Source organism: Osmerus eperlanus, chromosome 1 (genome assembly GCF_963692335.1).
Source record: "Osmerus eperlanus chromosome 1, fOsmEpe2.1, whole genome shotgun sequence".
Lineage (NCBI taxonomy): Eukaryota > Metazoa > Chordata > Actinopteri > Osmeriformes > Osmeridae > Osmerus > Osmerus eperlanus.
Window position 1 is genome coordinate 20142162 of NC_085018.1, and position 16139 is coordinate 20158300.

The 16139-nt window shown below is 45.8% G+C and overlaps 2 protein-coding genes across 15 annotated transcripts in view; one reads left to right on the forward strand and one right to left on the reverse strand.

The window, feature by feature from the left end:
- The window catches only part of ca16b (carbonic anhydrase XVI b), a 70827-nt gene extending 62088 nt beyond the window's left edge, over nucleotides 1-8739 (forward strand). Inside the window, exons 15-29 of the mRNA XM_062468692.1 lie at nucleotides 1264-1355; nucleotides 2015-2111; nucleotides 2255-2337; nucleotides 2463-2597; nucleotides 2709-2843; nucleotides 3005-3177; nucleotides 3717-3852; nucleotides 4021-4167; nucleotides 4444-4537; nucleotides 4818-4894; nucleotides 4991-5119; nucleotides 5330-5476; nucleotides 5567-5709; nucleotides 6023-6158; nucleotides 6850-8739. Coding sequence (XP_062324676.1) covers nucleotides 1264-1355; nucleotides 2015-2111; nucleotides 2255-2337; nucleotides 2463-2597; nucleotides 2709-2843; nucleotides 3005-3177; nucleotides 3717-3852; nucleotides 4021-4167; nucleotides 4444-4537; nucleotides 4818-4894; nucleotides 4991-5119; nucleotides 5330-5476; nucleotides 5567-5709; nucleotides 6023-6158; nucleotides 6850-6993 — 1868 coding nt within the window. The 3' untranslated portion in view covers nucleotides 6994-8739. The remainder of the gene's footprint in view (nucleotides 1-1263; nucleotides 1356-2014; nucleotides 2112-2254; nucleotides 2338-2462; nucleotides 2598-2708; nucleotides 2844-3004; nucleotides 3178-3716; nucleotides 3853-4020; nucleotides 4168-4443; nucleotides 4538-4817; nucleotides 4895-4990; nucleotides 5120-5329; nucleotides 5477-5566; nucleotides 5710-6022; nucleotides 6159-6849) is intronic.
- A 1834-nt stretch (nucleotides 8740-10573) lies between these two features.
- Nucleotides 10574-16139, reverse strand: part of cadpsb (Ca2+-dependent activator protein for secretion b) — a 55126-nt gene continuing 49560 nt past the window's right edge. For all 14 annotated transcript variants that reach the window (XM_062468785.1, XM_062468794.1, XM_062468776.1 and 11 more), the window contains 8 exons: nucleotides 15160-15315; nucleotides 14864-15011; nucleotides 14603-14677; nucleotides 14410-14493; nucleotides 14284-14316; nucleotides 13926-14033; nucleotides 10968-11072; nucleotides 10574-10823 (listed from right to left, as the gene is read on the reverse strand). In XM_062468785.1, the coding sequence (XP_062324769.1) occupies nucleotides 10647-10823; nucleotides 10968-11072; nucleotides 13926-14033; nucleotides 14284-14316; nucleotides 14410-14493; nucleotides 14603-14677; nucleotides 14864-15011; nucleotides 15160-15315 (886 nt within the window). In that variant the 3' untranslated portion in view covers nucleotides 10574-10646. The remainder of the gene's footprint in view (nucleotides 10824-10967; nucleotides 11073-13925; nucleotides 14034-14283; nucleotides 14317-14409; nucleotides 14494-14602; nucleotides 14678-14863; nucleotides 15012-15159; nucleotides 15316-16139) is intronic.

Consider the following 16139-nt stretch of genomic DNA (forward strand, 5'->3'; position numbering starts at 1 on the left):
AGAGCAGAGAAAAGGAGAGGGGAGGAGAGGAGGTTTGAGAAATTAACAGTTTAAACCAAAACTAAGCAATCACCTCTAGCAGTGAACCGCAGCGGTGAGGGCTTGAGTGCCTGTGGCCCCAGCTGTGAGGGAAGATTGGCTCTGATAGTAACCAGCAGCCCAGACCCAGCAGCTGGGCCTGCTGTATGCTTGTCTCATTGCCACAGTGACCAGCCCATCACCTCCTCTTCCTAATGTGTGATTGGGGACTGGCTCAAATCAGACAGATGCTACCTCCCTCCAAACTCTCCTATTACCCAATTTAGCCTCTTAGTGCCGGTGACTGGTTAAGCCGAAGTACTATAGCTGTCAGTCTGCAAGGTGATTAATGAGGTCTCCTCTTTGTATGCAAGGGCAATGTCATTTTGATATTGAATCTCATTGGTGCTTTTACATCTCAAAAGATGTCTTGTGGGCCTGTGTGGGTGTGTTGGCCCTGGCAGGCTAGTCGGATATAGGGCAGCGTTCTCTTCTGTCTGTCCAACATGGCACCCAAGGTGACATTGAGACGACAGACCAAACAAGCCATGTCCTCCAGTTGTAGAGCATAGTGTTGCTACTTGTTCGACTCCAACTGTGGCCCTGACTGAGGCACATGACATCCATCATGATCAGTGGTTCTGAGACTGTTCAGTGCTGCTAACAGAATTTCCAGATGACAATCTTTTGAATTTCTATTTTTGTGAAGGACTGGAGGCATGGTGGATTTTACTAATAGCATAGTTACTAATACCAAATCAGTCAACCCCACACAGGATGTAGTGACCCCTTCAGTTTGCTCTCAAAGACCTGAATAGTTACAAGCCCTGCGGTGTGAGGTCATCCCAGTGTCGGTGTGGCCATGTGCAGACCTGAGCAGATCCTGGGCTTCATTAGAACACTGGGAGGGGTGGAGGAAGGGCGGGGCGCGGGGAGGTGGAGGCTCTGAGGCTCTGAGGCTCAGGGACCGGAGGGACATCAGTAACCCTGGTGCTTCACCTGTCACTCTGAACCACTGAACCACTGAGGCTCTCACCCCCATAAAAGCGGGATCTGACAAAGAACATTGGTGCTTTCATGCATTTCATAACAGCTACATTTAACACACTCGCACACACACACACACACAGTATCCACACACACACAAACACACATACACACAATCCACACACACACACAGTATCCACACAGACGTGTGTTGTATGTTTCCAGCCCTTTGATTGAGATGTTTCCTGGGTTGTGTAGATGACATGGATGCCGTCCCAGTGAGGCACTTCATCAAACACATCATGGAGCTTTATTCTAACAACCTCCAGGGCTTCGCTGAGGAGTTCGAGGTAGGCGTTTCTCTTTTCTCTTGACCTTGGTGGGATCACTAAGGCTTGAACACATTTGATTTACATATACATGTATAAGTTCTCAGCTCCATACAAATATAAAATCAAGCCGCACAGTCATTTGTGTGTGTGGGCTTGAATATGCGTGTGCTTCAGTGTGTCTGTTCCTGTTGTGGAGCAGATGGCTGAGGGAGGAAGGTTAATTAAAGTAAGTCTATTTGCTGGTTGGTTGGACAGGAACACACTGTCTCTCTGACCAGGTTGAGACACCAGGCAAATATCTCCACCCTGAGGAACCTGTCTAATTGGGGTCATTCACAGTGGTGCATGTGAACATACATTATTCAGATGCCATCCACAGCCGATTCTCTCTAGCACAACAACATAACATCAGTCCAGCTAGGGACTAGTACAATTGAAATAAAAATGCTGTCTACAAGCTCCTTTCATATTTTTGAGTGTTACTGATTAAATGTAAGAAGTCCAACATGCCATATGATTATGGGGAAAGGGTTTACCCAGAGAGGGCAATCAAATCACCTCTACCTCATGTGATGCTTCATAAAACCTCCAGTCTCAAGCTGTTCCTCCCACTCTTTATTTGTTTCTGGCTACGCTCTTTCTGTCTCTGTCTCTCTCTCTGTCTTTCTCTTCCTTAGGAGGTTCAGCGCTGCACAGCAGACTTGAAGATCACAGCCGAGCATTCCAATCACCTTGACAACAAGCACAAAAACAGATACATCAACATTGTGGCCTGTGAGTCAACATGCTGGAATAGAACACACCCAGAACAGGACAAGCTGGGATATTAATGGACCTGGGATGTTAATCCTGTAATACTAAAAGGAAGCGCTGTTTACGGCAGACAGTAATGTGACACCTCACTGTTATGTGTCTAGATGATCACAGTCGTGTCAAATTACGAGCCTTGCCTGGGAAAGACTCCAAACACAGTGACTACATCAACGCCAACTATGTGGATGTAAGTCATATCAACCCAACCCACTTGGAATATGCTGCTCAGAAACTTCCTTTATTTCCTTTTTCTTCTTGTCACCTGTCTACAATGATTTGTGCCTCCCTCTCTGTGGTCCTCTCCTTTCTCAGGGCTACAACAAGCCCAAGGCCTACATTGCGGCCCAGGGACCACTCAAGTCCACGTTTGAGGACTTCTGGAGGATGGTGTGGGAGCAGAACTCTGGCATCATCGTCATGATCACCAACCTGGTGGAGAAGGGCAGGGTGGGTGCAGCTTTCATCCCCCCCTGAGAAAGAGTGACCGGCGGGACCACCGGCTCGCTGACTAAACGTTGTAGGTGGTCATGGTGAATCTTGTGGGGTTTTTTTCTTCAGAGAAAGTGTGACCAATACTGGCCTACAGAGAGCAGTGAGGAATACGGCAACATCGTAGTGACACTGAAGAGCACTAAAGTCCACGCCTGCTACACACTGCGCCGCTTCCTCATACGGAACACCAAAGTTAAAAAGGTAACAGCTGTTATGGTGATGCTGAAGCCTCTCAGCTCGGGGAAGAACCAATATCGTTCCTCATGTTTAGTGCAAAACATATTTGAGCTTGTGGCATGTTTGCTATTCCTCCCTGTCCTTTAAGTAGTCATGATCTTAAGAGGCCAGCCTCCTTGTTTCAGGGTCAGAAGGGGAACTCGAAAGGGAGGCTGAATGAGCGCATGGTGGTCCAGTACCACTACACTCAGTGGCCTGACATGGGTGTCCCTGAGTACACCCTGCCTGTCCTCACCTTCATCAGCCGCTCCTCTGCTTGTCATACCCCAGACATGGGCCCCGTCCTGGTGCACTGCAGGTGAGACCCTTGCCCACACCCTCCCTTCTGCGGCTCGTTACGGCTCTGACAAGGCTTAAATCCATCCTCCACGCTGTGTCAACCTGGAGCATTTCAGAAGCAGAGCTATGAACTGCTTTGCCTGTCCCACGTAGACTTCCATTTGATTTTGTATAAGTACAAAATGGTACTACTTGATAAGTTGTCTCAATGCCAATTCTTTGGCCAGTTTAATGGTATATTTCACTGTGAACTCTGGCTTGGACGCGGCGTCAGTCAAAAATAGAAACATTTAATATACTTTATTTGATTTAAAATCGAAACAGAGAACAGAGAGCCGGGCCGGTTCTCCAACACAAGCACTGACTAGAGTGGCCGCGCTCAGATCAGGCAGCCGCGTTGGTGCCATTACGGTGTAAACCCATCTTTAGTCTAATCCACAGGCTTCATTTTATGAAAAACCAGTGGTCTTCATTGAGCAACAGCAGCTCCCTCTAGAGGCTGATATTGATATTTCATGCGTGGCACTGATCTGCTTGAACTGTGCTGTACCTCCACAGTGCTGGCGTTGGTCGGACAGGGACGTACATTGTCATAGACAGCATGCTGCAGCAGATCAAGGACAAGAGCACCGTCAACATCCTGGGGTTCCTCAAACACATCCGCACACAACGCAACTACCTGGTGCAGACTGAGGTAAAGATGAGCTTTCAGTTATTCTGCCAGGCACCAAGGCAGGCAGCTTCTCCTCACCTGTAGCAGACACAGGACACAGACTCCCCCTCACCAGAACACTATTACTCCCAATGTGTAGTCTGTGTGGTGTCTAAGCCCTGGATCTCCCCACTCCCCTTCCCCCTGCAGGAACAGTATGTCTTCATCCATGACGCCCTGATGGAGGCCATACTGGGCAGGGAGACAGAGGTTCCCGCCTGGCAGCTCCATGGTTACGTCAACAGCATCCTCATGCCCAGCTTGGGTGGACGCACCCACCTGGAGAAGCAGTTCAGGGTAGGCCTCAGCAGCCAGGAATAACCTGCCGTGGTTCCTTGCCATGGCTGGCAGATCCCACTAGAATAACCCTGTCAGCTGCTTAGGCGCTTTTTAGTATTTGGCTGATCAGATCTAAGAATCAAAGTCTACTCAGAGATGTTCCTCATGTTGTTCCTTTCCTATGTATTCTTTAAAGGCACCTCAGTTGACTAGCCCACCAAAATAATCAGATTTTCGAATGGTTTTCTCGATTTAGCTAAAACTGAAATCATCCCTCTGTGTTTTCCTCTCCAGCTCCTGACCCAGTGCAACGCCAGGTTTGTGGAGTGCTTCAGCGCCCAGAAGGACTGCAACAAGGAGAAGAACCGCAACTCGTCTGTGGTGCCCTGTGAGTCCCACAGGATCATACACACAGCTCTGCCTCACCTCTCATCTCCCCTGTCTCGAAGTAGAAACATTGGTTAATACAGTTGTTTAAGACCAGTTCTCCCACATCATTATGACCTGAGGATATTTACCGCTAAATCATCTCCATGCACCATGCTGTGCTCCTGAGTAGTGTATTTGTTGCCACAGCAACATGATAGGGGGAATGATGAGGCCGTTATTATCTAGGGTTGTGGACCTCTGAGTTCTGTGATGTCATAAAGATGTTTGTGTATTTTCAGCTGAGCGAGCCCGGGTAGGATTAGCCCCTCTCCCTGGCATGAAAGGAACTGATTACATCAATGCCTCATACATCATGGTATGGTAGTCATGTCTGTTTATATACGTCGTCTCCATCATATACGCTTCCAGATAATTAGTTCTGACCATTAACGTTTAACTTTTGGTCTGTCAGGGTTACTACAGGAGTAATGAGTTCATCATTACCCAGCATCCTTTGCCCCACACCACCACAGACTTCTGGAGGATGATCTGGGACCACAACGCCCAGATCATCATCATGCTGCCTGACAACCAGGGTCTGGTGAGTAGCCTGCTCTGTCCTAGAACCTGCCGCCCACCTGTCTGCTCTCTAATCCAGCAGCTATATCAGTCACAGCCAGTATTCCATTTTGGCGGCAACTTGGTCTTTTTTTAAAGACCCCCCCTGTCCTTTGGTAGGAATACTGTGTGTGAACTGATCCAGCTGTGATGATGCTCACAGTCCCTCTGCTGTGTGCTTGTGTTTCTTCAGGCAGAGGATGAGTTTGTGTACTGGCCTAGTCGAGAGGAGGCCATGAACTGCATAGCCTTCACCGTAACCCTCATCAGTAAAGACAGACTGTGTCTCTCCAACGAGGAGCAGATCATCATCCACGACTTCATCCTGGAGGCCACACAGGTAAACTCTGACATGTGGCCGATCTTCCTTCCTCTGCCCTTTGATACTGTATTGACTGCGCCTGTTTCTGTGTGTCTCTCCCTGGGTCAGGATGACTATGTCCTGGAGGTGAGACATTTCCAGTGCCCCAAGTGGCCAAATCCAGACGCCCCCCTAAGCAGCACCTTTGAGCTCATCAACGTCATCAAGGAGGAGGCTATGACTCGAGATGGCCCCACCATAGTGCATGATGAGTAAGTATCCATGTACAAGGTTTGCTGCAGAAAATGTGTTAGTTAAGGTGGTAGGGTGGGGTTTGCCGTCAGGGCGGGGGGGGGGGGCTAGTTTGTGTGATAGACTAATGCGAGCAGAGTGGGGGGGGGGGAGTGAAAAGTGCTGCGGGAAACCCTGATGTAGCATTAGCATGCAGTTAGTGTATATAGACCTGCAGTAGCATCTCCGGATGTGCTTCAAGGTATGGGCTGTAGACTATTCTCCTGGGGTTTGTAATCCGAAGGGGTGCAGGCTGGACCGGTAGGTTTGACTGTGTCGTCCCTGGTTGTGAAGGTACGGGGCCGTGTCGGCGGGGACTCTGTGCGCCCTCACCACCCTGTCTCAGCAGCTGGAGAGCGAGGGGGCGGTGGACGTCTATCAGGTGGCCAAGATGATCAACCTCATGAGGCCTGGTGTCTTCACTGACCTGGTGAGTTCATACAATGACGCCTAGAAGAGGCTATTATAAGACTGAGAACATTTTAACAACTAATTTTGAGGAAAAATGGGTTTGCCAAAAATACACACTGATTGTCTCCGTTGTTGGACATGGTGACATGGCTATCAGAGATGGCAAGAGTACACACATCCTTCACTCAAGTAGAAGTACAGATACTCAAGTTTAAAAAGACTGTTGAAGTACTGACTACACTTTTTCACTCAAGTTAAAGTAAAGAAGCATGGGCTCTGACATACTTAAGTAAAAAGTAACCATTATTACTACCTGTTTTAGTGTTGTAGTGAAAGGTGGTCAATTAAATCTACATAAGTAGATTAAGTTGACTTAAGTAGAATTATCATCTCTGCAACAGTGTAATCACCATGTAATGATGGTGTAATAGCAGTGTAACAGTGTAATAATGACATAACAGTTTACTGTATTTCTTCGATTCAACGCTGCAGAGTTTCTTACACAATGTTCCTTTTTGGTGCAGCGTTTATTCGAGGGCGTCGTTTAATTAGTAATTGAGATTTAGTGAATTGTAGCTGCAGTGCGGCTATAGACAAACAAAGAATAGACAAGGAAGTCAAACACAAAGCCTAGTGTAACATTTTTACATTTAAACTAATTTAAATGTAAAAAACAAACTAACTGCCACGGTGTGTGTGTGTGTTTCCAGGAGCAGTACCAGTACCTTTACCAGGCCATGCTGAGCCTGATCAGCTCCAGAGACAGTGGCCTAAGCCCCATGTACATGGACACTAACGGACTGGTGATCATGGATGAGTCTGACCCCACAGAGAGCATGGAGTCGCTCGTCTGACAAAACACTCACCTCCACACGCACTTAATTTGTACTATTTCAAGAACTTTGGAAGACTTTCCTGAGGCCTTTTTCCGCCAGAATCTTGGTTAAATGAATTAACCTTATAACTTTTTTTACTGATAAAAACGTTTTTGATATTTATTTTTTGTCTTTGATTTTGTTTTAATGTTATCCTGCTGAGCGGTTGCACCTGTTGTTTAAGTTGATATAATGAGAAAGCAGCTGTGTCCGGTTTGCACTATACTGTCAGTGTTACTGCCTAAATCCACTTAGTGATGATTCACAGAGAGTAGCTGAACCGTGGCTCAACACTAAATTGGACTGCATCAAAGGAGAACTGACGTGTCAACTTACTCACACCTCACTCCAGCTGATCCAGTTCCAATGTCTTAACATAGCCCATCCCTCCAAACATATCCCAACTCAGCCTAGCATGCATCACAGAACGGTCAACTGGTCAAAATGCCTGCTCATCAACAGCCCACCAAATGGAATAAACATTAATGCCTGTAGAAATATGTTGTTACTTGCATATTATAACTATATTACCCAAATATATAATTTCTTTTTTGTAAAACCCTTATACTATGTTTTGTTGAAGTGGTATTACATCTACTGTGAACATTTATTGCTTTATATGAAGATTTATTATTGTTTTGTATTGTATATGACTATCTTGATCACAGTAAAAAAAGGTTTTGTATACTTCTGTAATTTCGCATTCTGTGGCTCCTGCTTGGAGTTTATTTTGACTGAATGATTGACTGTAGCTACCTACAAGACTATTGTTACCTCTGCTCTCATTGTTTGTTTGAACAGGATGTACTAACACAATAGGTTACTCTGTCAAACAGGTTTGATCTAGTTTGGCCTATTTATGTATTTACTTCATTTAAGCAGGGACACGCTTTATTTGTAACCAAAGACATGGTTAAAAATGTGTCCAAAAAAGTGTCTAGATACATTTCAGTGAAAACAATGTATGCTTTCTTTACCTTGTCAGATCTAGATGCAGACTTTGTGAGCTTCAAGTGGGCTGAGATCATGTTTGTTCCCTCCCCTAGCATACGAATACACTCACCTAGAATTATGCAACATCTCTCTTTTGGCTTCAGTACTCCCTCTCATATCCGCTTCTTTATCAAAGAGCAGTTTGTTAAATGAGGTCAAACTCTCCAATATTTGGAGAAACACTTTGACTTATTGTCATTTATTATCACACTAGGAAACTGTAATAATTAAAAGTTCCATAATAAATGTATGCATTTTAGTGTGTTTTTAAGTCATGTAAATATTTTGGTTAATAAACAAGCTTTTATTTGTTGTCATATAACTTTATATTTTCATAGAGATTTTTTTTCCCTCTTCGTAAAGAGCCTCTCCTGATTTAATTCACATTCCAAGAACCAGAACATGTTTGCAGTTAGTTTTTTGTGCAAACATACTGTATACTTCTCTCCTCACATCTGAATCTAATTTTGTGACCAGTGTGCACTAAAGTTATTTAATCACTGAATAGGTTTGCTTCATCCATTTTGGCAAGGTTGGCAGTTGTTCTACTTTGTATCTTGCATTGAACATTTTTATGATTTTGTCCATTTATTATATCCAATCATTATATGATAGTATCATAGGACAAATATCACGATGATACTGTCATATGATGGTGTTATAGTCTAATAGTGCTATTTAATAAGTAAATTGTATTGCTTTACATTAAATAAAGTATGGGTTTTGATGTAGTTCAACATGGTCTTTCAGTATTTAGCGTTTTGTCTTTTCCAAGTTAATTCCTTGTGTACTACTTGTGTAGGACTCAATTACAGTCACTTTGTAATGTTGCAACATCGCCCTCTGCTGGTTGTTAGACATCCACTTTCAAAAACATCACAAACCTGAGATCACCCTTGTTTGTACAGTAATTTTATTTAGAGGCAACAGCTCTTGCATATTACAACTGTTGGCTTTCATAAGGCAAAAGCAAGAATGAATCCACCAGCTAATTCACACAGAAAACAGAAAGCGTTTGGAGAGGGTGAGAACCCATAGGCATGCAGCGATGGCTCAGAATGCAATGTACAGCATTATATATACAAACAACAGTGAGACCCAAACATATGCCAGACACCTCATCCTAATCAACTACAGAGAGAAAAAACATAGACCAACTTTCTTTTGGTAAATAAATTAAAAAAAACATCTTTTTTTTTTTAGCTCTCTTTTCTTTGTAAAAGTGCAACTCAATTAAAATAGAGCCCATTTCAAGGCTGAACATACAAATAAAAATATAATTTCCCACAAGTTATCAAAATGGAGCTATGAGAATATTGCATTTCTAGAATACCCACTCATTTTAGTTCAAGATTCCTGCTGAACAGTCTAAATAGTAATGTGAGATCACAGAGCATAGACACAGATGAAGAAACACCAGTCTAGAACATACCATTGATGTTGAGAGTGAGTAGACGAGAAGATGTTTATCCTAAACAGCATTGAACTTAAATACAGGGGTTCATTTTCAGATTGAAGCAGTTGGCATCCACTTAAAAACAAACAAAACAAAAAAGGGTTCATACACTCATCATCACAACAATGTACCATTAATGAATGTAGAATACGACAAAGAAGCGCCATATAGGTTTGCATTGGACAGGGACACACCTAATAATCTCACTCAACATTGTCAAACAAATGGTACTCCATATTGCTCAGGAACACATATATGAATTTAGAAATCGATGAGTCAAAGATAGGTGCTATCTTCATCATGAGACAGCTAAACTGTCAATCATGGTTATTTTTTCAACATTTTTATTTCATTTTCCTCAGCATAATTACTATTTTTATAGTTTATAGTTCCTTCATGGGCATTTCGAGCTGACAGAGGTCCTAGAGTGGCTGAGTAACAGAGTTGGTACATGCATTGATTACCAGGCTAAGTCAAAAGTGTGGTGAAGGATTGGGGCGGGGCTGGGGGGTGGGGGGTGGAGAGGGGGGTGACAGGGAGATGGGGGAGGAGCGAGGGGGTGACAGGGAGGAGGGGGAGGAGCTAGGGGGTGACAGGGAGGAGGGGGAGGAGCGAGGGGGTGACAGGGAGGAGGGGGAGGAGCGAGGGGGGTGACAGGGAGGAGGGAGAGGAGCGAGGGCGTGACAGGGAGACGGGGCAGGAGCGAGGGGGTGACAGGGAGGAGGGGGAGGAGCGAGGGGGTGACAGGGAGACGGGGGAGGAGCGAGGGGGTGACAGGGAGGAGGGGGAGGAGCGAGGGGGGTGACAGGGAGATGGGGGAGGAGCGAGGGGGGTGACAGGGAGATGGGGGAGGAGCGAGGGGGTGACAGGGAGGAGGGGGAGGAGCGAGGGGGTGACAGGGAGACGGGGGAGGAGCGAGGGGGGTGACAGGGAGACGGGGGAGGAGCGAGGGGGTGACAGGGAGACGGGGGAGGAGCGAGGGGGTGACAGGGAGGAGGGAGAGGAGCGAGGGGGTGACAGGGAGACGGGGGAGGAGCGAGGGGGTGACAGGGAGGAGGGGGAGGAGCGAGGGGGGTGACAGGGAGACAGGGGGGAGCGAGGGGATGACAGGGAGACAGGGGAGGAGCGAGGGGGTGACAGGGAGACGGGGGAGGAGCGAGGGGATGGAGTCAGTGCAGGCGCTCTAGTCATCGTCTTCATCCTCCTCATCGCTGTCCTTCATGGAGATGCCCTGCATACCTCCCTCCCTCACGGACGCAGTGGCCTCCTCCAGGGTGAGCCGGTTCCTCACCGTGTCATACATCTTGCTGTTCAGGGTGGAGTCTAGCACCCCCTGCAGGCGGAAGTCACGGTACTTTTTCTATAAGGAGAGGAAAAGCAGAACGGGGGCTCATGAAAACATCCGCAAACATAAGGCGAGAGCTTGGGCTACTAGAAGTGTGGACCCTCACAGTCCACATCCCTGTGTGGGCTGTTCCTCCCCCCTGCGGTGGCTCTGTATTACCTTCACAATCCTGATGAGGATCTTCAGCTGGTAGACGTGAAGCTGCTGCTCCATGCGCTCGGTCAGCCAGGTCCCCAGCAGGTTCATGGTGGCAGTGTACCATTGCTGCAACACACACAAACACAGTGCTCTCCAGCAAAACACACGCACACACAAACTCTGACAAACTGACATATATACCTACCACTGTGGAGCATAGTAACACACAAATCAGACACTGCATACACATGCACTTTCATATGGTAATCACCGTCACATTGACAGTACAGACAGACCTTTCTCTGCACAATGACATGCTTCTCACACGCGCAGTCCAGATTTTTTTGGGCTACCCAGCCTACTGTACATCCAGTACAGAACACATACACACATACTGTATTCACACATACACACATACTGTATTCACACTTACACACATACTGTCTTCACACATACACACATAGAACATACATGCAAACACATACTCTACAGGTAATTCCATACAAATAAACACACACAAATACTTTCCCTCCATGTATACATACATACTGTATATGGCACAGCACTCAGGAAAGATGAGAAGCAGACAGTGAATATCCACAAAATTGCCCATTAATCAAGTCACAGCCCAAATTTCTCCAAGCCCTAAAAGGCACTGCATTTTATAAATGAATTACCATCGCCTAGCATGGAGAGTAGTGCGATGGAGAAAAAGTTGAACAAACGTATATTAAACAAAACTCCAATAAACACTAACGTGCTTAGCTATAGTGAGATTCAGTTAGGAGCTGTTTTAAAATAGTCTTACAGAAAAAATAACTGAGAACTTGCTTCAAGTTCAGAAAGGCGCTAAACATCTGCTCCATAACGTAGTTCCATGGACAGAAGAGGTCATCGTTACAACACCCCTGAGCACTCGCATCTGCTTCAAGGACTTGTTAAGGTAAATATGTGTCATGATGAAAACCTATAGAAAGTCCTTTAAATCAAGAAGAGCTGAAAACTGATGAGGCTCCTAACCATAGAAGAGTCTTCTGTTGGCTACATTCAAAGTGAATCCCATGGAGAGTTTCAGCTCTGCAACAAGGAGCCCATTTGCAAAATGAAGTCAGAATGAGAACGTGAGTAAATGGCTAGCAGGCAGGGAGCAGTTGTGCTATTTTCTTATACCTTTTCAGAACTTTTTTACTATTATTATTGGGGATGTAAAATTGATCCAGGCAGCTTAGATTTCAAGTTATAAGAGAACAGCACACAAGAGTGACAGATCAAAGAAACAATTGTCGTCCCTCGAATGTGTAGAAAGTGGATCAACTGTAGTCATGTGGAGTGAGTAGGCAGGAATACCGGACTGGACAGAATTGGACTCTATGATTTGGAAATGTTTTGTCTGATTTGGGTCGGAGGTCAGGTTCATCCAGAGGAATGGTAACTTTTAAGGTGAGATATTAGGAGATGCCTGTCCACTTCACACAGTCGAGTTGAGCGTGCAGTGCATGCAGACCTGTTAAGTAGCTGGGTGGGTGGGTGGTGGGTGGGTGGTGGTGAGTGGCTGGGTGCGTGCGGAGGTGTTGTATGTGTGTGCAGTATGAGGCAAGAGCTCTGAGGAGGGTCATGCTAGAAGATGTACACAGGAAGATTATTTGACTCTAAAATCATGCCATTCAACATAATGTGCTAAAACAATGCAACATTAGAGATAAGTGCCACTTTTTTGAAGAGGAGGCAGCAGGAATGGTGTTAATCCAGAAAGAAACAAATTGAGAGAAAATTTAAGGTTTGAAATAAACTAGCGAAAGATAGAGTAATTACATAGCTCATGCAACATTAAAATCATTGGCAGGTGCATGCTAATTAATGGGTGGAAATGCACTAGGAGAATAGGAATACACACAGAGGCCTGGAGATGAACATACCATGGAAACACGTTGTTGCAACTAAAACATTCACACCTCAGTTTTCCAAGGAACAGTTGATCATGATAGTGGGGCAGGGCTGCTTTGGAAGCAATGCAGGACTACACACATGATGCAAAGTATGAGGGGGGTGAGGTGGTGAGGGGTCTCCACACTTGAGCAGCGATGACACAAAAGGAGACAGGACAGCCAGTGTTGCCCTCCAAGACAAAAGCAAACAATCCACACGAGTACTGGACGTCTCCAGAAAACCCCCAGCCTGGCCACTGTTACGCTTACTGCACAGTGCCTGTCAAACATGGAAAACACACTGCGCCAAAGCACTGCACACCTCGCAGACACACACAGCCCACACACACTCGTGAAACACAGCTGTCTCTCTGAAGGGTGTGAAGCACTCATCACATCACTGCCGCACAGAGGAGGACCAACTCACAGATGTGGAAGACACATTACTTCAAATGTATCACAAAAGGATTATGTGTTTGTAAGACAGTGCTCTCAGTACCTAAGACATTTTCAGGACAATATGTGACCTGAAAATATTGTCTATGAAAATATGTTTTTATCACATTTATAACATTATACAAAGAATCTTAAAGGATAAATTTGATTCAATTACTAACCACGGCTGTGGCTTAACTGTCTTTTGCGTGGAGTCTTTTAGTATATATATAACGCTGTGATTCCATGTACTGCACCCTGTGTGTAAGCACTGTGTATGACGAGAGAGCACTGCCTGGGATAATCCTGCCGGAGGGTGCTTTGGTTTGGACACTTTGTTTGTAAATAAGTGATCTGTTACACAAAGGTCCAAAAGCACTGTGGCAATGCACACCAGAATACAGTGGGCAGCAGCCAACGTTGAGAATATAGAAAGGATAAGAGATCGAGGAGGTGGAGGTGGGGGGGGGGGGGAGGGGGGGAGAGAGAGGCCTCTTCTGCCAGGCTGAGGTACAGTCCCTGGTCTCAAAATGGGACTTATCCCGTCTCTGATCTGTTGTTTTGCCACATTTTTGAAAGCCCCTCCATATTGGTCAGGAGGAGACGGCATCTTACTTACATCAAATAACCTTTCTATATACACCTCCTCATTGACCTTATCACGCAGCATGTCCTGAGAGTGGCGCACAAAGGTCACGTAGCCGTCGGCAACATCCATCCCAGGCTTCTGCAAGAGAGCAGAAACACCCAGTCAGTCAGAGGGAGAGACAAACGGAAAGAAACACACTTCCTAAGCATGAGCATAATCCAGGCTATGGAAATTCTTATTTTAAAAGATCCCTCGCTATATCATTGGATAGAGCGGTTTCCTCTTACAAAAAGAGGTTGTATAAAGAAGAGTACAGAGGAGCACACACACACACTTGCACACACACACTTGCACACACACAGTTGGTTTGGGACTGTGTCACACTTACAGGGACATCCACATACTTGGATGCTGCTTTCACCTGTAATCAGAAGCAAAATGTGTTTGGGCACAAACTGCACAACATTTGATCAATATCATTAAAATGTGTTAACTTCACATGAAGACCACTCACCGTGAATGAAAGGAAAGAGGAGAAAAGAGTTCCTTCATCATATCTTGAAATCTTAGCCAACACACTCTCGAGAATGACCACAAACTGAAAAAAAGTCACAAAATGAACCCATTATATATTGTCTGGTCTGCATTTACTACAGGCTGTGGTGAACTTCAGGTGAAAGCATGATAAAAATGAGAGTTGAAAGTACCTTTGCAACCAGTAGGGAGATCATGTCTTTCACGGTCTCCTCAATCAGTTCATCTATCTGAGCATGGTACTGTTTCTGAAATCAGAAAATAAATCCAATGAAACACACACGTGTAGCTGAGACGGACTCAGATATATTCTTTTACGAAATGAATGAAAGTTAAACTTAATACAAAACCACATCAGAAGACCGTCCAGTAAAAAAATCCTGTCTGCTACAATCACAGAATAAGTCCGACTTGGTGGGCTAACTGTCCAGTACCTCCTGCCCCATCTCCATGGCGCACAGCTTGGCTGACTGGTCCTTGGCGTCCACCATCACGTTATACATGGTGCAGATGGATGGAGAGATGCGGAAGTCTGTGGACCTGCTGCTCTTGGTCAGCCTGGACTCAAACGCCATCCTGGTGCTGCAATACCAGGAGGGAATGCTGTTATTGTCTCATGTCCAGAACGGGATAATACAACTTCTACAATACAGTCCACTTGTTCCATCTCTTTCTCACTTAACAGGACCTCCGTCGTTTATGTCTGTCTCACACACACACACACACACACCGTTTGACGCAGTTCTCAATCATGTCACTGGACATGAGCTTCATGCGGTTGTCCAGGTGCTTGGCGAACTCCTCCTCGGGCCAGTGGAGGTCCCTGATGAAGGTCTGCAGGGCCTCCAGCTTCCAGAACATGTCCTCTGATGCCCCAGAACCGTTGCTGTCGGCGACCCAAACAAACACAGGTCAGAGGGCAAAGGTCACACTGCTGGACAGAAAGGGGTGAGGGGAAGAGGGGAGGGTGCAAATGCAGAGGAGGATGCTGTTCTTCCTCATCTCAACACAAGGGCTTTTATTCTGACCACACACTGACTGTTCCAGATTAAAGGCTGCTCACAACCTGTCAATAAGATCCTCCTGAGTTTAGCAAGTCAGTGTATGGATAAAATAAGAGAACAAGAGAGTTGTTTATATCAAATCAATAACCATGCTGCACAACATGATTATTGACCCTGAGATATGGAGTAGGCTCATGCAGGTTAGTCACTGCAGATATAAATAACAGGAATGGGGGGGTGGATAGGTGAGAGAGGGCATGTCAAAAAGTTTTGCTGTTCTAAAATGTCCTTCAATTAAAGCGGATTTCTTCTTCTCAACTAGTTACAGTAGTAGTAACAACTGTATATTGTATATAATTTAACAAGTCAGCAACACAGGCCCTCTCTCATCATCCACATCCACAGGCTGCTGGTTGTCCCACAGTAGATACCAAACATAGCATGCAGGCTTGGCAGAGGGCAGGGGGCTGTCTTCTGGACCATACAGTAGCTGACTGGGATGCAAGGTATAGTGGAAGGGAGGGAAGGAGTGAGTGAGTGAGTGAGTGAGTGAGGGAGGGAGGGAAAGGACAGGACAGGAGAGCCAAGGAGCAGTGCATCCCATCCCACCCTCTGACCAGGAAACCACCCAGCACTGGCTGAAGGAGGACCAGCGGGGGTCACAGTGGCATGATGGGACACTCAACTGTGCCATCGAAGGAACAGT